General features: G+C 37.2%; 2 protein-coding genes across 6 annotated transcripts; both read right to left on the bottom strand.

Moving 5' to 3' along the window:
* Positions 1 to 1,178: 1,178 nt before the first annotated feature.
* LOC118240090 (uncharacterized) lies at positions 1,179 to 5,646 on the bottom strand. Of its 2 annotated transcripts, XR_004775265.2 has the most exons (7): positions 5,481 to 5,646; positions 5,013 to 5,363; positions 4,571 to 4,915; positions 4,341 to 4,439; positions 4,187 to 4,221; positions 3,849 to 4,024; positions 1,179 to 1,327 (listed from the first exon to the last, which is right to left on the bottom strand). XR_004775265.2 is itself a non-coding variant. In XM_035519744.2 (6 exons), the coding sequence occupies exons 1-6, from the start codon at positions 5,518 to 5,520 to the stop codon at positions 3,965 to 3,967; spliced, it is 930 nt and encodes a 309-aa protein (XP_035375637.2). In that variant the 5' UTR covers positions 5,521 to 5,646; the 3' UTR covers positions 3,748 to 3,964. The 2 variants fall into 2 exon arrangements, 1 of the variants encoding a protein (XP_035375637.2); XM_035519744.2 differs by lacking the exon at positions 1,179 to 1,327 and having other exon boundaries at positions 3,748 to 4,024.
* A 1,794-nt stretch (positions 5,647 to 7,440) lies between these two features.
* LOC113569116 (uncharacterized) lies at positions 7,441 to 12,521 on the bottom strand. 4 transcript variants are annotated; one of them, XM_035519746.2, is made up of 5 exons: positions 12,462 to 12,521; positions 11,999 to 12,346; positions 11,514 to 11,858; positions 11,279 to 11,377; positions 7,441 to 11,142 (listed from the first exon to the last, which is right to left on the bottom strand). In XM_035519746.2, the coding sequence occupies exons 1-5, from the start codon at positions 12,499 to 12,501 to the stop codon at positions 11,048 to 11,050; spliced, it is 927 nt and encodes a 308-aa protein (XP_035375639.2). In that variant the 5' UTR covers positions 12,502 to 12,521; the 3' UTR covers positions 7,441 to 11,047. The 4 variants fall into 4 exon arrangements, with proteins under 4 accessions (XP_035375639.2, XP_035375640.2, XP_035375641.2 ...); XM_035519747.2 differs by having other exon boundaries at positions 7,441 to 10,927; XM_035519748.2 differs by having other exon boundaries at positions 7,441 to 10,927; positions 11,279 to 11,344.
* Between the last annotated feature and the right edge of the window lie 11,021 nt (positions 12,522 to 23,542).

Genomic DNA, 23,542 nt, shown 5'->3' with positions numbered 1-23,542 from the left:
ATTCCGAACCTCTTTGTCAACATAGAGAACGCTTTCTCTGACTCGGGGGTCCAGTCCAAATTCTTTCCATGCAACATGGAAGTGAGAGGAACAGCAATACAAATGAAACTTTGGCTGGACCTGTAGTAAAAACTGATGGACCTGTGGTAAAAAGGGAAATGTTACAGTGCTTTCACAGAGAGCATTTTGGGTCATGAGTGCACTGCCTCTAACTTGTGGTCATCCATCTCTATCCCCTCAGATGTAATCCAGGAAGGAGAACTAATCTTGTTGGAATTGGCCCTTCTCCATGCAGTATAGGCAGGTACTCAAAGTGGCTTCAGATTGTACTGAACTCTGCCTTCCAGTCTTTCCCTTATGAAAATGAAGTTATATATACTGTGCAGGTGAAGCTTCACAACAGTTTGGTACAGCTATTTATAATCTATGCATGGCCTTAGACTAACATCCTTTTTAGCAAAAAACCCTGTGGACAAAGGGGAAGTAAATGGTCAAATAAAACCTTGTTTATAGGCTTCGTCAGTGTAGTTCTCTGTGGCCTGAGATTCTTGTAGAAAAAGAGAGGGTAGACACTAGCCCTAATAGGAATTGTATTTGCACTGAGATCAACTGAAAAGTCCAGGGTTGATGTGGGTGCTGGGTGGTTTGGTTTTGTAAATCCATGTAGGTTGAGGGAAAGATTGGTCAGTGATTTTTACCTTTCAGGTCATGCTTACTCTAGCAGACCATGAGACCACTGCATTTTGTGGTTGATGTTCAATGCTTTAGGGTATGTGTGATAAAAATGATCAGGTTTCAAATTGTGAAGGGGGATTATGTTATGAGTAATATAGCCCCTACCAACAGGTCTGCTGTCATTGTTTTTAATATTCATAGGACGAGAGAGAAGTATACAGGAAATGTGTAGTTCTCACATTAAGTTCTTGTCTATGAAATTGCTGGTTTCACCAGAATTTAGGAGAGCTAGAAGAGTGAAGGGTCTCTAATTCAAAACATTAATTGGAACAGCAAACATATGATCTGAAACAGCATCAAGGCAAGGTGAGGCAAATTTATTTGTATAGCACTTTTCAAACAGTGACAATTCTAGTGCTTCACATTGACTTCTGGATGTAATTAGTTATCTCCAGGATGTAGTGAATGTGTCGCAGGCAGCAGAGAGGAAGTAAGAGGCAGGGTAGCAAAGAAATGCTCTTTATTATCCATAAGAGAATAACTAAGAGAAGCACTGACAAGCAAAAGAATCCTTCTTCACAAAGACAGCACAGCGATTTGTAGAGACTCTCTGATCCATAGTCCGCTAATGTGCAGCGCTATCTTCTGGGACCTGTGGGTTTAAATAGGTGGAGAAGAAAATGGGGAACAGGTGAAAACAATTAATAAGCAGATGATTGACAGCGGTACAGGTGAGTGGTGTGATCCCTAGCAGGAGTGGGTGTGTCCCTCCTGCTGGATGGCTGGCCAACCATGACAGAGATATTTATCAACTTGGGAATGTTTTCACCAAATATAAAATATTACATTTTGTTGATTTAAATAGAAAACTAAATGTAAAGGAATAAAACAGAATATTAAATAATGAGATGAAAATTTAGTTAATATAAATATGCTTCATAAATGACATAAAATCATATGTAACCTATAATGTGTTGCTTTAAAAGATGAAAATAAAGGCAGAATAATGAGGAATTAAATAGTTCACTATCAGAGGAAATACTAACCCCAGAGCTCTTGCAAGTGGGACATTGGGCTTCTATTGTCATACTTTAAGAATATCGTTGAAACAAATCATCATGCAAATTAACTCCTCAAGGGACGACACTTCATCCCGACACACCAGCTCAGTTTGAACATGCTGATATAACTAATTTTGAAACATATTGCTAACCATACAGCCAGTGGTCTGCCTAGGCTCTGGCTATGGGGCTATAGCCCTTGGGCTTTTTTCATTAGTCCTGCAACTTTTCTAATACCAAATTTACATTACTAGGTGAACTTTGAGTAAAACCACTGTAAAATATAACCACAAATTCACTCACCAGGACTAAAAATGGCAAAATGTAGCATCAGCTGCCCTGCCCTGCCAAACTCAATTTCAAACTAACAAACTCCACCTCCTTTTTTCTTTTTTGTCTTTGAATCTCAGACTTCTTGTGAGTAATACAATGGTGACACACAAAACAATGACAAAGGTAATGTTAATGTTTACATTGTAGACACTTTTGTAGAACATTAATTTTTCTTACCATGAATAGAAGATACTTCCCATCAGCAGGCTGTTAGACAGTTTAGTGAGTCTTGCCCCTACACCATTGCCATTACGCATATAATGTTAGTGTTCCAGTGAACCTATTATTTATTCACTTTTCTGGTTAAGGTTATGATGTAGTGAGGTTAGAAGTGTTGTATTTATGATGATGTTCTTGAAAATAAATTGGAGAATCAATCTAGTGTAAAAATTATTCTACATTGTGGGAATAACTATTGGTTTTGGCTAACACTAGAGTCAGAGCCCTGACCTACCTAAACTGGAATAAAATTGAATTACCCATCTCTTCCAGCCTGCTAGATGGCATTAGTTGATATAATAATTCATATTAAAATGGTGTGTGAAACTATGGAAGTAGGTTAGTAGTGAATAGAGACAGGCAAGAAAAGAAAAAAATAAACCAAAACTAAATATAATGGTAGTAATTAAAACTAGCTTCACATAAATTTACTGGCAGAAAGGTACACAGGCCACATTTCATAATATTCTCCATTTTTAAAAGATCCTATATGTTTTCTAGGTGGACATAAGACATTTTGTTCAGTAAGCAGGATGGAACACAGAGCAGTCTTGGTTTTTCTAAAGGTTTTTTCCTCATGTTGTAAGGAGATTTTCCTTGCCACTGTCACCCTTGGCTTGCTCATTGGGGCTTGGACTCAGACATTTGTAAAGCTGCTTTTTGAAAACAACTGTTGTAAAAACTACCATATAAATAAATTTGACGATGTGACTCATTGATTGTTTTCCAAGACTACCCTTGCTGTGACTCCAAAAAGTAAGATAAGATCAGATATGGTTTTGTGCAAATTGTTTAGCTGTATTTTTGTATTGTGGGTAATAATGTTCATTTATCTTATGATAAGAAGTAGTAGTCTCAGCCTCAGATGGCCTGCTCACACTCTGTAGTTGGTCATCTTGCATGTTAATTAAAAGTACACTGAACCTTATCAAATGTATGACCCTAATGTTGGTATGTTATGTATCATATCGTATCTCTGTTGCTTTGTGTAAAATGTATCAGAAAACACATTACCTGTGAAACCAACAATAACGGGCAGAATAATTTGTTTAGTGTGTTTAGCAAAAAAATACACAGTAATGCAGGCGTTTTTTGAATGTTGCAAAAATTGTCAGATATGCTTGTATTTTTCAGTTAACATCATGGATTTTTATCTTGCTATTTAGGTGTACTGGTAAAGTACTCACATTAAATTAATCTCATATTAAATTTACTTGTGCAATGTAATAGAAATTTATAGTTTCAGTATAGTTCTAATATATCAAAGTACCTAAAAGTAAGATCACAGTTCATTCAGAGTGTGGTTTCATGAATATCTGGTAAAGATTTCACAGAGGAACATTTCTTATTTGGCTGAGCCTCAGCTCTCTGTGCAGTCTAGGCACAGAAGGCACTTTACTTCGGTACACCACTTCTGCATACTACAGTTGAGACTTCTTAAAATGAGAGTTACTCCTGATAATGGTTTCTCACAATGGGCTACAAGTTTATTTAGCTTATAGCTAGCTATGTCGCTGTAATATAGTTGTTTACATGAACCATTCAAAGAACTTGACTCACATCATTAAGCTTTCCTAAAATGTGGGGATACATGTCCATGTTGGTGATGATTTTGATGGATATTCATTTCACTTTAATCTGTATATCAACATCTTGACCGTCTTTGACTCTGGATATCACAAACGTTTCTGTGTAAATCTCACAGCTGTGCAATTTGATAAATCAAAGTCTTCAGCCTGAGGGAGAACAAGAGCCGTTACAAACTAATCACAGGACAAAATACACACAGAGCTAAAAATATAATTCTGTATTTTGTACAAATACATTATTGTGGACAGATCCATGTATATTATTAAGAAAATGAACGCATGAATTTGCATAACAGATTACCCTGTTACCTGATTTATGTGACTTTGATTGTAATTGGAAGCACCTTTATGAAAAAAATACGACTATTAATAATATTCCTGGTAATAAACTACTAATATTTACCTGTAGTAAGTGTTTACATCAGATTGTTACACATTAGCAATAGTGAAAGAGAAAAAGTACCTTTCTGTTGATTTTTAAATAGAATTCCAACCAAAACTACCATAATAACGTTAAATATACTGGATGTTGCCAGCGCAATAACAATCCAGTGATTATATTCTGAAATCATAAAAAATATTGTGGATCAATATCACACAATGTAGGGGCAAAGGTGCCCTCTAACTAAAACTATGCAATGTAGTCATTATTTCATTATTCTAGGAGATCTCCTGTTTTATAAAAATTCATACCTTCAACATCAACTTTAGTTCCATTTCCAAAGAGTATTTCCCCACATGCAGCCACAGCACAGTAATAAGTTCCACCATCAGAATGTCTGGTGTAACTCCTGGGAAGGTCGTAGACACAAGTCCATGTAGGAGATCCACCATCAGAGTCTGTCTTACACTGATCACTCCTGTTTCCATAAGTGTAAATGATTCCTGGATGAGATTTGTTTGAGCCATGTCTGAACCAGTAGACACTGTGTTCTCCTGAGCAACTCTCAGTAACAGCTTGTAGTGAACACTGGACTGTAGAATATTCTCTGTCCTTGAAAACCATTTCAGTCTGAAGCTGCCACTTGATCTTTTCAGCTTGAAAATTTGTAAAAACAGCAAGTAATGAAAGAGAACCATGAATCAGACCAAAGGAAAAAAAGAAGCAGAAGAGAAAACCTGTGCACACAGTTACCTTGAAATAGCAGAAGGGTCCCAGATCCAAACTCTACAACATTTGCCTTCACTATTCCACAGAAGTATGTTCCAATGTCATCTTCTGAGACATCATTAATATTGAGGTCAAACATTTCTTCACTTAGAGAAACAGTGAAGTGGCCATTGGCAAATGCTCGAGCAAATCTGTACTTTGTACCATCCTCAACTGTTCTCAAAATGTACTGAGGCACCTTTCCTAAACTCACCTTATACCAAACTAAAAAATGATTTTTTCCATATTGAACTATGTTTTGGCCACATTTAATTGCCACACCAAATCCCTGCCTAGCTGTTTGTACTTGAACTTCATTGACTGTAGAGGTTTTAACTGGAGAGAAAAAAAGGAAATGTTTAATGGCTAGAATCCACCAGTTATTTATATGTACCATGTACTTAACAGGTAGATTGTAGCAAAAACATACTGTTTATTTCAAATATGACTTACCAGTTATGAAGAGGCAAAGAGTGAAAAAATGACTAAACATTTTTACTGTTTAGACAGTGAGATAGTAAAATCTAATGAATCAGTACATTGTTCAACTATGCAACAGCAAAAGAGGCTTTGTGTTGTCTGAATGGATATTTTAAAGTTATAAGCAGATTTGATTGGTCCAGTAGTTTTGAGGAAATGCTATGTTGTAATTTCCCACTACAGGAAGAGTATTGCCATGGTGCTATTTAAAGCAGTAAAGAGGTGAGCCAAAATGGGGCACAGAAAAACTTAGAAGAGCTATGTTGTCCTGTAGTGCTATCACATGAAACTTTCATCTTAATTTATTTGGTTTGTTTATTTCAGCTTAGTTTATTTAACAAGTGAGCCTTGAAAACAATCACATCAGGTAATCCATAACAAAGTGCTCTAATTACAAAACATTTTAAATGTTGAACTAAGATCTGCGTGTGATGTGGTGGTTGAACTCATTCTTGTAGGTCGACTTTACCTGTTGGCTACTACAACATGATCCAAAACACATGAGTCAACAATAGCATAGGTCAATCAGAATAACAGAAACATCTCTTATTTGGAATGGCCAAGTCAAAGTCCTGACTTTAATCCCATTTTATTGATGTGGTCTCTTCTGAAGCACTGAAATCCTAGGCAATTATCCCCAAACTATACATTTCTGAAAGAATTTTGCTGAGATTAATGCAGGTTACAGTACAGTAAGGTTGAATGAATTTGACGATGAACATTTATCCAACAAACAGTTTTGTAATAAAACTCCAGATCCTCTCAAATGGTCCAGTCGCTGTTGAAAGAGGTTTTTCAGTTAACAAGAAGGTAATTGTGGAGAACCTTAAAAGAGCATTCACTGATTTCTCAGCAGATCATTCATGACCATGTGAACCATGTTGGAGGGCTACTCAACATAGTCAGCAGAGGAGCTACTCCTCTGCAGTTGCTGCCAGTCAGAAATATCACATGTATTTTGATAACCAAATACATCTAAAGCAAGATGAGCGGAAAACACAGAAGAGGAAAGGACTAATGGAGGAGATAATTGAGATAAAAGCAAAAAAGAAGAGAATAGAGGAGGATATAAATGTGCTCCTTAAGACTGCTGATCACAATGCTGAGCGGAGTCAGACGGAAAACTGTGCTTCATCTCAAAGTCCAAGGGACATCAAAAAGGTGCAAAGGAAAAAGAAAAAAATCTGGAGGCTTTGGAAAAACAGCTGTCAAATCAAGGAACTGGAAAACACTCCTTAATAGGCCCTGCCCTATTTGACATTACCTTGTAGTATTTTGTGGTGTTTTGTGCTGTTTTTGTTTGTTTGTTTGGTTTAGTTTTTTAACTGAATGGGATAAAAGCTAAAAACATCAACTTAAGTTGTTTGTTTACATTTGCACATCATCTTTCTGAGTTAATGTGAGGTGAAATAAATATTTTGAGTTTATACAATATATGCATAGCAGGCAACATTTTGGGTTTCACCAACAATGTTGAAATTGTTAACAAGTCAGGCACTACTATTAAAATTGTGTCTATTGATGTGATTTATTTATTTTGCATTGTGCTATGTTCATCCTGGTGCCAGGTAACATGTGCTTTGACAGGTTGATCTGATACACTTTATGCAGGTACACTTCCCTGTTATATAATGACTAGGGGTGGAAATGAAAGGTTATATGGGGTTGCCCATATTGTGTTGTTAATGTCATTTGCTTTTCCTCTCAAGTTGTTTTGATTTGCACAATACTGTGGAAAAAGGTCATGTGGATGATCGATTGCCTACCTCAAAGTTCAATGTTATTATTTAACATTTTCAATAAAGAATTTATTGAAAGTGAAGTTATTTGCCAAGTGATTACTGGATAATTGTGTATCCTGACTCAGCCAGGTTACAAAAGTCCACTTAAACATGTGACATTTTGACGTATGTGCTTTAGATTAATTTCTTATCCTTCTGCTATTACCAACACAATTCTGGTTATTAATTGCATAATACCATCTCATAACATGATGTATGGTGTAAAATGCTGCACAGTATAGTGACATAATCCTGGTCAGAAGCATTTTAATCAGCACTGTTTCTGTGCTATGGTGAGGCCTAAACCCTGAGTGAAAGACTTAATGTATCTGGTTCTTATTCAGGTATGAGGTTAGCTGCTGAGCTGCAGTTTTTTCTAAGATCTTGGAAATAAAGGGAAGGTTTGAAATCAACCTGTACTTTGACAGCTGACTTGGGTGAATGTAAGATTTAGCACTCAACAATATACCAATTGCATAGAGGAAAACAAATATTATGGTTATAGCAAAACTAATCTCAGCTTATTGCTTTCTTCAACCCAAAACCCTCCACCCAATGAAATGTTACATACTCATACTAGTTAAACCAGAACCCCAAAAATAAAACAGATGGCAGGCCTGAGTTGTTGCTCGGGAACACTGAGGCCAAAACCACAATGGCCACTTCACTCTAATAAGCTCAAAAATAAAAAATAAAAACAACAAAAGAAAGGTACCTTTCTAAAGTCAGTTCTGTAGGTACAAATGTGAATCTCTCTCCTGAGTAGGATCTGCAACACGCCATCACTAGACATGTAAATGCGTCACACTCACTCTGAGCGCCTCAGTGACCCAGGACATTATTCAGAAACTACCTTTAGCCTACTAGGCTAATACATTGATATGCTACTTCTCTACCCTAAGTGAAAAAAAAAAAACTTCCCACAACATACTCATAAGACATTGTTAGACACAAATGGCAGTTATGCAAAGATTCTCAAATCACCACTGTGCTTTAGTAAATTTAATTGATCAAACTGGAAAACCATCTTGCTACCCACCACATACATCTTCACATTCCTCCCTCTCCAAAAAACTGTTAAAGGGGCAGTTACACAAACATCACTATTCATCCCTGGATTACCAGATCATGTTTGCAATACATTAAACCACTACTAAACACATTTTCAGATGGGCTACATTAGTATTACTGTTGCCTTTCCATCAGCCAGACGCAGTCTAGCCATTCTCCTCTGACCTTTGGCATCAACAAGGCATTTTTGCCAAGACAATTGCCACTTACCAGATATTTTATCTTTTTCAGACCATTTTTTTGTAACTCCTAGAGATGGTTGGGCATGAAAATCCCAGTAGATTAGCAATTTCTTAAATACTCAGACCAGTGCACATTCAAAGTCACTTAAATCCTTTTTCTTCCCCATTCTGATGTTCTGTTTGAAATCCAGCAGGCCATCTTGACCTTGCCTAAATGCTTTCATTTGCTGCCATGTGATTGGCTGATAAGAAATTTGCGGTAATGAGCAGTGTATGTAATATATATACACAGCATCTAAAACCACAATACCACCATATAAAATAGTATTTAATTCAGTATTTTTGTCAGCTTAGGTCATTTAATGTCACAAAAGTTATGCATTTAGCGTGACATTCATTTAGTAGTATTTAAAATGTGCCCAAACTTTTTGATCATGTAATAGAAACATGGTATCAGTATGTGGGTGGTTTTCAAGAGTACATAGCTACTCATAGAAACATGGTATGAGTACGTGGGTGGGTTTTAAAGCATGAACGTCCTTGGGTGCTTCGCAAAATCTAGTATGTAATTTATTTAGGTGCTTAGCCATATTTCTATTCCTTGTGGTTTCCTAGTTCTAGTGTCCTTTTGTGACTTGCTTATGCCTTTCTGTGACCAATTATGACAGATTCACCACTGATAAGTGTCTGCCTCTGTTTTAAACTGTTCTGCTTCTATTGACTGAAAACCCCAATAAAGCCAAAATAAAACAGCTTGGACATTACAGCATTTTAATATATGCAATTTAGGTTAGATTTTTGTTAAAGATATGGTATCAAATCATTACATCTGCATATTTTTATTCTATGTATATAGAGAAAATGCTTAGCTTCTCAATAAAAGCCACCATATTTGCCATTATCCTCTCTAAAGATAATACCATGTTAAACTCAGACTGCAGGGTCAGTGGGTGAGATGAGAACAACTGCACTTTTAAACACATAGGCAAGTTATTGAAAATGACATAGGATTCAGTGATATCTCAACTATGTATATGATACTTTCTATTACAACAAAAAAACATTCAAAATATTGGGGTTACAGGAAAAGCCCTTTCCTGATTCAGACGCTACCTAACCGACCTCCAAATATCTGTTAATGTAAACAGTGATGCATCCACCCAGACATAAGTAAAATACTCACTCAAGGCACTCTGCTTGGAACTGTTTTAAACTAAACCTCTCAGTGGAATGATTCATAAACATTAGTTTCTATTTCGAATGACAAATTTGTATATCAGTTAATGTGATGTTGCATGGAGCCCTGTTGCCTGTGTTACCTTATAGCAGCAAAACTGTTATAACTCATTATTCCAAAGGCTATCCTGCACTTTGTGAATCATATTATTTATATATAACTGTTTTCCAAACAGTGCTATATCCATGTTTACTTCTCTTTGCTGAGCTGCCCCTCTTGTCTCTTCTAATGATGATGAAAGCTTGACCCTGAAGGAGAGATCCTGTTGAGTGCCCTTCTGACCACTATGATCCCTCCAGCTCTACCTGATTGGCTCCTCTGTATAAACCACCTACTGAAGAGTTCACAACAGTGAACAGAACCTCCACCACTATCAGTGGCTCTTCTGTTTAGTCTGTATTTAGTTTAGTTGTTTCTTGTGTAGACTCTGAGCCTGTATCCTCTTAATGTTTCTCCCTCTTGCTCTTAAGGAGTTTTTCCTTGCAACTGTTGCTTTGGCTTGCTGATTAGGGGCCTAAACCAAATAATTTTCTGGCAGAACTTCAAAACCAGAGAAAAGTATGCAGAATACTGAAATTGTGTACAATTATAATTTAAAATGATCCAAGACAATGACAAATGTTACATACTAAAAGTATGTCTAATTTTCTACTTGGACGAGCCACCGTACTAAACAATATCCCATGTGGTGAACATAAACTAAAAGCATACCAAGCACATTAGTACAATCATGGTTTTATTGGAAATATACAGAAAATAAATTTTAAAAAGGCACAAACTTTTTTTGTGGTAGGACACTACATGAACCCGTACTATATCTAGCTATAAGTTGAAATTTGTGATTTTCAAACCTTAATGAATTCTACCATGTCTGTTTTAATAACATTTTAAAACTGAAATAATTTACTGATTATATCCATGAAATAATTCGCTGATGACATATGATTGTGCCATTCAGAGTACTGGACTCACATTGTTAAGCTCTCTTAACCACGTTCATGTTGGTGATGATTTAAATCTGTACCCATTTCCCATGAGCTAAGAAACTTTAATCTGTGCATAAACATCTTTGACTCTGCATGTTGTGGAGGAGGAAGGTTTCTGAGTAAATCTCACAGCTGCATAGTTTAATATAGTTGAGTCCTCAGCCTGACAAAGAATATGAGCTGTTATAAACTATACATAGGACAAAATACAAGTAGAGTTTAAAAAGGATGTTTTTTTAATCTGCACTTTTTAGCTATAAATATAACAAATGCATTGTTGATTCTAGGACAGATCCATCTTTACCAGTAGGAACATGAATGTGCATGATGGGAGACCAGTTACCTGATTTGTATGATTTGGGTTGTAATTGCAAGCACCTTTATGAAAAAAACAGAACTTTTTGTTCTGTATACTTTTATACTCTGTATACTCTTAGCAATACTTTAGAAATGTCTACATATAGCAAGTTTTTATATTTGTCAGATCGGTACATAGTAGTTAAAGTGAACTTACCTTTCACTTGATTTTTAAATAGAATTCCAAACAAAATCACCATTATGACAAGTATTATAGTTGATGCTGCCAAGGCAATAACAATCCAGTGGTTATTTTCTGAAATTATGAAAAATATTTTGAATTAATACCACACAATGTATTTATAGGCAGATATTTCCCCATACAAAAATTATACAATTCAATGAAGTTCCATTATTTCCAATGTGCCTCCAAATATTATAAAAAGTCACACCTTCAGATGCAGCTTCAACTGCAATTCCATTCCCAAAGATTATCTTTCCACATGCAACAATAGCACAGTAGTAAGTTCCAGTATTAGTGAGGCTGAGGTTCATCTTGGGGAGCTTGTACACACAACTCTGTGTAGAATAGCCAGCCTCAGATCTCTTCTTACATTGATCACTGCTGTCTACATGTGTGTAAATGATTCCTGGATCAGATTCTCCATGTTTGAACCAGTAGACACTGTAGTTTCCTACACAGCTTGAAGTATCAGCTTGTACTGAACACTGCATCATGGTAGATTCTCCCCTCCTGATAACCATTTTAGTCAGAGCACTGTGGACATTCTTCTCAGCTTTAAAATGAATTAGGCAAAACAGAAAAGAGCAATCAAAAAACTAAAAGTGGTGTAAAACAAAATACAAATGTAAACAATGTTGGCCATGGTGTAATGTTGGAGTAAATTATGCATGCTGACACAACACAACTCTATACCTTCAAACATCAAAAGGGCCCCAGATACAAACTCTGTAGTACTTGTGCTTGTTTTTCCACACAAATATGTTCCTACATCATCTTCTTTAATTTCATTAATGCTGAGATCAAAAACACCATCCACATTAATACTGAAGTGGCCACTGTTAAATGCGGGCTCAAATCTGCACTTTTTATTGTCCCCAAATGATCTCACAATATTCTCTGGCAGCTTTCCAAAATTCTGCTTGTACCAGGCTAAATAAATGTTTTTGTTTTCTTCAGCCATGTTGAGGTCACACTTTATGGTAATATTGTCTCCATGCTTTACTGTTTTCATTTGAAGCTCGGAGATGTCAGATGTTTTTACTGTAAAAAAAAAAGTGTTAAGGCTTTGAAGTGTTTAAAGGCTAACAAATGTGTAATGACCTCATTCAGCTTAGTAGCATGAAACATAAAAATATTAAAGCAGAATGACACTCACCAGTTACAAAAAGATAAAAGGTGATAAAGAACACAGCCATTGTTCCTGCTGAAGACAATAGTGAGGTTTCAAAGATTGATCTCTTGTCAGTTCAGTAGTAGGCCATATATGATTGGACAGTTTGAAGTTGGGGATGGATTTGATTGGTTCAGTAGTTTTGAGGAAATACAATGTTTACTTAGAACTAATTCACAAGCCATTTTAGATAAACAAACAAAAAAAATAATATTGCAGCATTTTTAAAACTTATCTCTATATAGCAAATTTGATACCTTTGTATATGGTTATAAAAGAATATAAAACCCTTTGACACAACCCACACTTAATGTTAAACCTTCACAATATTTTAAACACCAGAATGAATAATAAAACTACATAAAATGGTCACCATTATCACTCAGCCAAGCAAAGAAGAGGTAAACATTAAAAATAAGGTAACAGGGATTCAAATTGCACAAGTACAGCAAACTGAAAGAATTCATAGATTATTTGCCACAGTGAAAGTTTTTAGAGTAACAAACTTTAATTTAGGTTTAAACATACAAGATCAAAACAAAGGGCTCAAAGCATGTTCATTTTCTCAACTGACTTAGTCAAATATAATATACAAGAACTTATCCAGGAAGAATCTTTTTACTATTTAGAATCAAACCTACTTGAATAGGACACAGTGACAAGTGAAGAGCTTTTCACTGAATGTATTATTAAATCACATGACCAATTGAAATGATCAAAAAAGAAAAACAAAAACAACACCCTACTCCAACCATGTAAGATACAAAAATATTAATAAAGAAATAAATAGAAAAATAATCACTAATTGGTTAATCCCAAAATATTCATATCCAAAGACTTACCATATTTCACTTCTTAGAATAGGATTTTTTTATAGCCAAATGCAATTTCATACAGAGGAACAATTTATCAGGACTGCTACCATCTCTCAAACTGTACTGTAAATGGGAATTAAGTGTGTGTGTGTGTGTGTGTGTGTGTGTGTGTGTGTATGTCTGCTTATCTGGTGTGATGATTGCCTCTAGAAGGCCTGCCAGCTGACTCTATCCAACCATGGGGCCCAGGGTCACCATTGAGCATGTCAATGCTTCTGGACCTATGCATTAAGTGGCAGTCATGTCACAATTTCCTGCTGGCTTATTTCTTGCTTAATGACCATAGACTATGATTTTGGGATTGCCCTAAAAGTAACTCACTACACACTTGAGTCTGGCTTCACTTCTCTACACGTTACAATTGGTGACCACAGGACCACTGCTGGGTAGATATTTTTGGGAAGCAGACCTTTCTCTACACCGCACTGACAGTCCTGGTACTGGTATGAATGTGTAACCCTAGTAATTTGGAGAAAGCAAGGAGGTGATTTTTTCCACACAGTTTTCCTGGTATATTTAAACTTTGCAATATAACAAGATTACTTGAACAATTATCTCTGTTCTAGAATGGCTAAACACATTTTCAAACCCTTACAAACATTTGTTCTGCAGACCCAGTTGCAGGCTCATTTTATTTTGCAGTTATAGGTAGAGTAGACAAAGGCACTGTCTGAATATTTAGTCCATAAAGGTTACACAAAGACCTAACATAAATGACAATCTAAACCAAGCAAACATTACAAAGGGATATTTAAACACACAGGCAAATGAGGAACAGGTAATAGACATTAACTCAAGGGGGATTAGAATTCCAGTCAGGTCTCCAGGTTTCAGTGGCTGGAGTGGCACATGCCAGGAGCCAACAGAATAGGTGGCTCTTAGGTGGATGCAATGGAACTTCAGAATTTTGCCCTCACATTCTTGGAGCCTGGGCAGTATGTCATAATGAAACTGAAACAAGAAAATAATAATGCTCACTGGGCCTAGTAGGGGTTTAGTCTTTTAATAGTATATACTGTGGTCTGTGATGGATAGGAAAGGGATGCTCAGCTCCATGGAGCTAGTGTCCACAATCATCAAGAGGATTTTTCATAGCCAAGAATTCCCATTTTACATTTACATTTACTGGATTTAGTTGATGCTTTTTCCCAAAGCAACTTACAATTATGACTGAATACAACTTGAGCAACTGAGGGATAAGGGCCTTGTTGAGGGGCCCAGTTTCTTTCAGATGTACTAAGCATCCTTGAATAGGCACATAGATACAACTTGTCTGAGGTGCCCTGGCATTGGGAAAGCACAGTCCCTGCTCTTGTTTCAAAGGCATCCACCTTGCCTACTAAAAGGAGTGTGGGGTCAAGGTGTTGGATATGGGAGTAGACATGAAGCATTCCTAGAGGTCCTGGAATGTCTGGTTGGTAGAATAAGAGAACAAGTAGTTGAATAAATGGTTGGCCACTTTATCACAACTGTCTCCTGGATAAAGGGAGGATGGAAACTCTGTAGGACCTTGAAGATTGTGATTTGAATACCTTTGTCCTAGGTAATCCACACAGAATTCCCCAATCCTTCTTTACAAAAAGGGAGAGTGGTGCAGCAGCAGGGCAGGGAGATCCCTGAGATAGCATCCCCCTGACATTTGTCTATAGCTAAAATTTCAGGACATGGTCTTGCTAGAATTTGTACCAGGAATTTTGTTTTGGGACTTTTGGGGCTAGGGTGGGGACTCAAATTATGTGAAACACTCAGTGAGCTCCCCTCAGTCCCAGGGTTTTGTTTAGCTAGTCAGGGACATCAAAGAACAATAGTGCTATGCAGGAAATGGGTGCTTAGAAAAGAATGTGCTTGTGACGCTTGTGTCTCCACCATAAAAGCATAGATCATGAGAGTGAGGGGCACTCCTCCTCTGGACTGAGTTTGTTGTGGCCCATTTCCATAGGTACAGCTTTAGCAGGGGTGTTGTTCAAAGCAGCTTGTTCATGCAGCAAAGATAGCGGAGCAGCCGATGTTCAGGTGCAAAATATGTAGTCAGCATGGATGGCTAATTGAATGTACTGAGACAGAGACAGCTTATCTTGACTGGCAAGTTTTAAATGTAGTTCTGTACCAAGACTACAGCAAAAGGCTGATTTCAAAGCAAGCTCACTCCATCCATTTTTACTGGCTAAAAAACAAAACGTAACTGCATAATTCACCGCAGAATGGCACCCTTGTTTAAAACTTAAAAGTTGCTCACCTGGTTGCTTGCCAGATACGGGGTGATCACAAATGTCATGGTAATTTTATCTGCATCCTGAATGTAGTGCTGGAGGTATGCAGTGAAATGCATGTCACACAGCTGCTAGATGCAAGTACTGCAAGGGAATGTTCTTAGGAATGCATATGAACTGTTTTGTCAGCCACTTTGTTGGAGACTGGAGAAACCTGCTTAAAGGCAGTGGTTAGGGTTAGGTTAGGGTTACGATTAGGGTTATGTGGCCATGATGTCATGCAGCTGCTGAATGTGACTGCTCAGGAAAGCACCGTGGTTACCTAGGCTGTTTTCAACTCTTAGACTCCCACTGAATGCCCCCTTCTATTGTTTTCCATAACAAAATTGCAGAGGTTTATCTGTGACTGATAGCTTGGCACTGAGATATTATTTTGTATTCACCAGGAAGAGTAAACAAAAGTACAATACACTCAGTCCATAGAGGAGATGCAATATCAAAAAACCCAATTACAACCCAAATAAAGCAAGCAAAACAGATGAGATCCAAAATGTAATAAAAAGCAAATGCTGCAGTAATAACAGCCTAGAAATACACAGATAAAACTTCAGTTCTCATGACAAAAAACACTCAGAAAAGCATTTTTCAGAGATTGGCAAGATCTCACAAAGGACACAGAGATGCAAAGGTGTATATAAACACCTGGAAACAAAGGACAGATGAAAGACATGTACACATGGGAGACTAGATTTCCATTGAGGATTCTCTCCATTGGCCATAGAGGAAGTGGGTGGAGCCGGTGTGACAGTCAGAAACACTTATCATTTCAATTTAAACATAAAGTATGTAATTATTTAATGGATTATTTATGGATGTGCTGCAATTTTTTTTTTCATAATTCAGATACTGTTTGAATCCATTACAATGTACATTGTTAATGGCTAAACACACAGTCAGAGGGGTGACTTATACATACTGTCTTATGTGATAGCATGTACAGAAGTTAGAAACAATAAATTACTGCCATTATATGTATACATACATATATAATAACATACAGCTACAACTACTTTGTAGCTGTATGGTAGACCATCCTTTATGACACTTTCATGCTGTTACTTCCTGTTACTGTAAGTTACTGTTTATTGTCCTGTTGTCTTGCTTAGAAGCAGTCTGTCTCTGCCATTTTGCATAATATGCTTTTTTGACTTAATTTGTCTAATTATCTAGTCCTGATACAGAAATGTAGAGAAAAGCTCTTTAGTGTTTTCTCTCTTAATCTTAACATATCATAAAGATTGTGATTAGAGAATGTTTTGTGATGACATTCAAGTCTAGTAAAATGCTTTTTTTTTGAGGTGAATTTGAGGTGCGACTAGTTGTCTTCTGTGCTGAGGCCTTACCATTGCTCTTTTACATCCTCTACGCTGCTCCCCTTTCTCCTTCCACTCCCTCTATTTCCTCCATGTGTATCTACTGTACAACAGATTAGCTACACAGAGCTCTTAGTTAGTGTCACTTTTTATCCTTGTGTGTGTTCATATCCAGTAGTTGTGTTTGGAAGTTCACTGGATGAAAATTGGTGTGGCAAGTATATTCAGTTTATTCTGTGTGTAGAAATGAAGTGTCTGTGTGAGCATAAGCCCCATCCTATGTGAGTTTTCTCAGGACTAATTAATGAGACACATTTCATAACAAAAGAACAATGAATTGTCATCAACATTATGGTTCTACATTACATCATAGAATATTAAATTAATTTAGAGCTAGTGTAATATGGCTCTTACAATATGGATTCATAAGTTTAGTTATGAAGCTGCTTATTGTGTTTGGTCTTGCTGCTGTTGGAGTTCTGTCAGTGATTCCAACATATATGTATTTTCTGTTCTAATCTTTCAAAAAAACTGTTAGTTTATCATAAAATTTGTGATAATCAATGTAGCATTGTGTGACATGTTTTTTTAAAAGAAAAAGTGTATAAAAGGTTGATAAGAGCCAACTCCATTAAAATTTGTTTTGAGTTTTGCACCAGTGATACAGGCAAAAGTCTCCTGAGCTCTGGTTATGGACAATCACATGCCAAAAGTTAATTAGTAATCTGTAATCAATTGAGTAAAAACTGTATGGCTTTACCATATTGCATAAATGATTATTGCATCCTCTAAGCACTACATCTGGACTCCACCTCTGGGCACCATATGTAGGTCCCTAGTTCTGGCTTCTTACTCTCTCCCTGTTATGGCTTGTGGTCCCTCTTTCTTTCTTTCTTTCTTTCTTTCTTTCTTTCTTTCTTTCTTTCTTTCTTTCTTTCTTTCTCTCTCTCTCTCTCTCTCTCTCTCTCTCTCTCTCTCTTTTAAAATGACAATGGATTATAGGCCTTTTAGCCTAGCTTTGCATTTAATTTTGTGTGGTGCATATTTGAAGGCATTGTGAGAGGACTGACCATCACTGAACTCCTGACAATTGTCCTCCACACCCGTGCACATGTCAAGACTAATTCACATGTGTGCAGAGCTCTATAAAAGAAAGAGATGTTGAGCACTTAGATACTGCAATATAAGCAGCATGATTGTGATCAACAAATATAAGGGATTAATTCTTTCATTTTGGTAGATCTGTAAGGGTAGCCTAGCATGTGTTTAAACTCACATTTTTAAAACATGTACAATGCAATGAACCCTGTCATGAGAGTACTTTGAACCTCTTTGATGTAGAAAAGACGTTAGTGGTCACAACAGTGGTTTTTGCACTGCTCTGTGAGTTTGCTCTCTTAAACTAAAGAAAGGGTGTCAGTGTGGCACCTTTATAAAGGCACTAAATGAAAGTGAGATAGAGGTGGGTAGAAAGTCATACTAACCTTCTGCATTTAAAACAAAAATAATTGGCCATCTTGACATGGTGTTAGGAAACCTGTAATGTAATGTAGAAATTGTACTAAAATACAGAAATATAGATCTTACTGATACAATCATCCATTTCTTTTTTTACCATGAGATGTTCACTTGTTTGAAACTTGAAGCTCTATAGCAGAATAATATGGTCAGATATCCAGCCTGTACTGCACTGTACAGCTGTTGTCTTTATTAAACAAATGATGAAACAGGGGCATCTACATAACCCAGTTTGTTACCAGTATGTTGTTTTTTAATCTAGAAACTGATAGCTGTGTTGCTTTTGCCTTTAGAGATAATGTAGCTCATGAGATTACAAGAAAATTAGATTAATTGCAAAATATTGTGCAAAAATAGATAGATAGAGTGGTCACTTCATTAGTTGCATGTATTCTATAATTGTACCTATGTGACATTTTATGCAGGAGCAATACACAAGCAATGAAAAGAAGTGATATTATTTCAGCAAATAAAGAAAACACTTGTAAAAGCAAAAAAAAAAAAAAAAAAAGCAAGAAAGTGCACTGAAAAGGCAATAGCTCCAGGACTGGCTACTTAGGCTGTAGCAGGCTAAATGTGAAGTGCTAGAGGATGGCAACTGGGGGGATAAAATAGTATGAGGCACTGTAAGAGGCAGGTGATGGTAATGATTAAAGGAGATGACAGACAGGGCCTGGGAATGAATCAATAAGTGGGTGACTGGGAAAGGGGAAGTGGTCTAGTAGGGTGTCTCTTCCTAACTGGTGGCGGGCCGGGCATAACAACCTATAACTGTACCTTTTATTTAAAAATATCTGTTTCTTTGAAACATATTTATGTTAGACTTGCATGTCCAGATTAACACGGTATCTAGCCAGTGGGTCAAGATCTGAAAGTTGGTCTTTTTAGTGGCAAAAGCTTTTAAACTTCATTTTTGTCTGTAAGTAACTCTACAAAATCTACTACAATAAAGTAAGGTTATGTTTCAATGGAATTTTACCTGTAGATCCTTTACTGAGGGCTTTTCTATAACTAATTAAATACTTTTTTTTATGAAATATATTGTTTGCAGAGCTTGGAGATGATTCGAATTTATTTTGCCCTATTGCTCTCAACAGCACCAGGTAACATATCAACAACAAGGAAGTTAATCCTGTCTTTCCAGTTTTATAAAATGCTGCATACTGTCTAAAATACATGGATTGCAAAAATGTTTAAACATTTTCTATTAGTTTTCAAAATCAACTAGGGCTTCACATTTTTTTCAGGCAGTACCTCTGAGGTGAACATTATCCAGATAGATGGGCTGAAGTTTGTTAAGACTGGTGAAGATATTCATATGACTTGCTAATTTTTATCTAATCTCGCTTCAGTGACCGCATGGTTCAAACACACTCCAGGAGAAAAACCTCTTCTCATTGCCTCTGCATACCACTCTGAACCAGTTTTGTATCACATATATTTTAACAAGAATGTATAATTCTATAAGAAAAGTATCCATCTTTACTCTGAGTATATCCAGTGCAGAACCATCTGACTCTGCAACATACTACTGTACTGTTTCATATTATTCATATACTGGATTGGAGAACTGCAAAGTTTTAGTGCTCAAAGGTAGGTTCGGAAATGTATCATATATATTTATATTGCGATCATAATAATAACTTGTCATGAATTTGACATTGCAATAATAATCTGGCAATAATAACCTGATGTAATTACTGAGAGCATAAAAATGATTTGGTACATAAAAGAAAATAACACTTTCCCTCTGTAGATGCACCAGTCAGTCCCTATGCTGTTTACCAGCATCCTATATTAAATTCTGTCATGCAACTTTGAAGTGCACAGTACTTGCAAAGAGGTGTGCAGAAGAGCACAGTGTCTACTGGTTCAGACATGGCTCAGGAGAATCTCATGCAGGAATAATTTACACTCATGGAGACAGGAGTGATCAGTGTAAGAACAGGAAGGCAGGGAAACGGGAGGCACTCTGGTCCCGAAGCGCAGAACAAACCAAAGTAGAGGAGCAAGAGAAGAAACCAGGAGCAGGAACAGAACCCAGACGAGAAAAAGGAGCAGATCAGTCAGAAGCAGGAGCTGAACATGGGACACGATGAGGGGTAGAGGGTACAGGGGCAGAAGCAAAGACAGAGGAGATTATATTAAGTACAACTGATAAAGGCACAGGAAGAAAATACACAACAAGCATGGGTACAGGTACTGGAACAGGTAAGGGAACACTAATGCCACAAGGCAGGGTAACTGGCAAAAAGGAGTACAGGACATGGCTGAGCATTCACAAGCATGCCCAACGAGGCCTGCACTTTAAGGCCGGTGTCCAAAGATTTGCCTGGGAATTCCTTGCCGGGGTCTGGAGGTGGTTTCGGGAGACCTGGAGGTGCGGCTACAGTGTTCAGTGACGGGTCCAGGGGCATGGCCGCGACGTTCAATGGCGGGTCCGGGAGGTCCAGAGGTGCAGCTACAGGAACAGACCTGCCACAGGAAAGAATAACAGGCTGAGATGTGCATCTGGCAGCAGGAAATGGCTGGGTATTGTCTCTACGCCGGTTCTTGGCTAGGCAGCGGCTTCCACTATGCCAGGAACAGGACCAGGATGAGCAGAGACATTCACTATGCCAGGAACAGGAACCGGATCAGGACAGGTGGCGCCTCTCACACTGGGAACAGGAAGTGGATTAGGATGGGCAGTATCTCTCACACCAGGAACAGGAACTGGACTTCTGCAGTATACACCTTTCCTAGTCCTTCTAGGTCCTTCCCCACACGCTGTGAATCCGTGATGCTTGCTTTGTGATTTATAGGGTGGGAGCACTTACCAGGAGTCTTGACTACCTTCGTGTCTGATCTTTGCTTATCCTTTGCGGACTTCTTGGACTTACGTAGAGAACCCCTTGTCCCCACAGTGCCAGGGGAGTTAATCTGCCCGGTGTGGTCTTGCTGAGAGAACTTTTCTTCAGAGCAAGGTGACCACTGACTGGAGAGGTGCACACTCACTGTGTTCCTTAGTAGGTTGGTCATTCTGTAACATGTGGGAGGTGATGAGCGAACACACTTGTGAAGTGCTTGCACCTTGGATGTGATAAGGAACGGAACTAACGGAGGATGCCATAAGGAATGGGACTGATCGAATAGAATAAATAAATAATATGTTTAATAACAGAAACAGACTAACAACTCAGAACAGAACAAAGAACAGACAGCTAACATATTGAGGGCAAGAACTAGGCAGAAAGGACAAAAACACTTAGGAAAGACTAACGGAAAAAAACGATGAGGAATGAAACTAGGACTAGCGGGGAGTACACAGAACTGGGCAATGTAAGAAAAACAAACAATAACCAAGACAAATGACACAGGTAATCAGAACTCAAAAGGAAAACCAGACAACACTAGCATATATAAAAAGGGGAAGAAAAACCTAAACAGAAGCGATGGGAGAACACCTGACGAGGAAAGAGAGCGGAATCAGACAAGCGAATACTAACAGGGAAATCAGCACAGACGAAAACACAGAGAGAAAGTACAACAGACTAGCAAACAGAAAAAAAAGGAAACAGGGAAGGCAATATAGAATATAGCTAAACCAGGAATTCAGATAGTTGCATTGTGTTGGAACTGAGAACATCAGTAATAAATTACAACCTGAAGCATTCAGTGAAGACCTGCTGGACAAAACCAAGCATTTAAATGTTAACTTTGCTATAAAAGATATTTTATATCATTAGTGTTCATTTTCTGCAAAAAGATTTTTTACTCATATGTACTGTGACACAAGGTCATTTTATTAACATGAAGCTTTTTATTGTGTTAAAATGTAATAAAATTTTAGGATGACTGTGTGTAATGCATAGCAAGGTGTCATTGAAGAGGTCTTGGTTGTACATAAGTTAAAAGTTGAGAGGAAAGTTGAATGCTAAAGGTATTCACAGGTTTAAACAGTTTCCCTTCCTGTCAAGAGTCTTTCTGGCTGTTAAAAGTTTATCTGTGATGTGGTCAGAATCCACAATAGCCTATGTACTGCACCATATCTACACCATCTAGATTGTGGTTATTGTTTTCATGCAAACATATAACAGAGTTCACAGGAAAGTGCATTTACCAGTAAACTATGCTGAGCATTCAGAAATCTATGATCTATGAAGGGCTGAAAACAGGATTCATAACAAATGTGAATGAAAAAAATGTCAAAATGTATTTTAGGGCATTGGAAGTGGAAAGAATCATGATTGTGTGTGTAGATTATGAACAAATATCTTCAGACAAAAACAAGACTATGGGGTATTTCACAAAGCTTGTTTAACAAACTTTAAGCTTTACCTTGAACTCCAAGTTGACTTATTTCAGCATGTCATATACAGAGTTTTTGGTTTCTGCCCAGCTGATCAGTATTTTGGTAACAAGATCAGTCAATACTGAGTTGGTTGATCCTAACAAAAGTGCATCTCAGTTAACTATAAAAAAGCTGTCCTCAATAGTGCACCAACAAAAGGATTCACCATAGCCTTTAAAGATAAAAAAAAAGAATAGAGTATATGCAGACTATGAGCATACAGTACCAGTCAAATGTTTGGACACACCTGACACAATAAAATGTGGCATTTTAATCTAATGGATTACACTTACATTTGTTTCTAATATAAATACAATTTGGGAAACGTGTTAGCCTATATATGAATTAATTTTCAAAACATACACACTAACACAAAATTTTAGATACACTCTCAGCAAATAGTTTTGTTTCAGAACTTTGTTCTTCACCCTACAAGTTCTCTGTATATGTGAGAATGTTTTCAAGACTGATGGGAAAGTATAATAGGTGTCTGCTTCATGAAGCTCGTAAGAGAACACCAAGAGTGTGCAAAGCTATCATCAAAGTATATGAGAGTTACTTTGAAGAATCTAGGATATAAGAAAGTCATTATTCATTTATCGCAGCATAATCACATATGTGTTATCTTATTGGTCTGTTATAGTCCATGTTTTTTTTAACGTGGAAATAGCAAAAATAAACAAAGAGTACGTGTATCCAAACCTTTGACTGGTAGTGTATATTTCAACTCAAAAGCAATACAAAAGCATTTGTAAAG

The sequence above is a fragment of the Electrophorus electricus genome, chromosome 13 (genome assembly GCF_041902795.1).
Source record: "Electrophorus electricus isolate QZ-2024a chromosome 13, ASM4190279v1, whole genome shotgun sequence".
Lineage (NCBI taxonomy): Eukaryota > Metazoa > Chordata > Actinopteri > Gymnotiformes > Gymnotidae > Electrophorus > Electrophorus electricus.
Note: the sequence above shows the minus strand (reverse complement) of the source record. Positions and strands in the feature narration are given on the sequence as shown.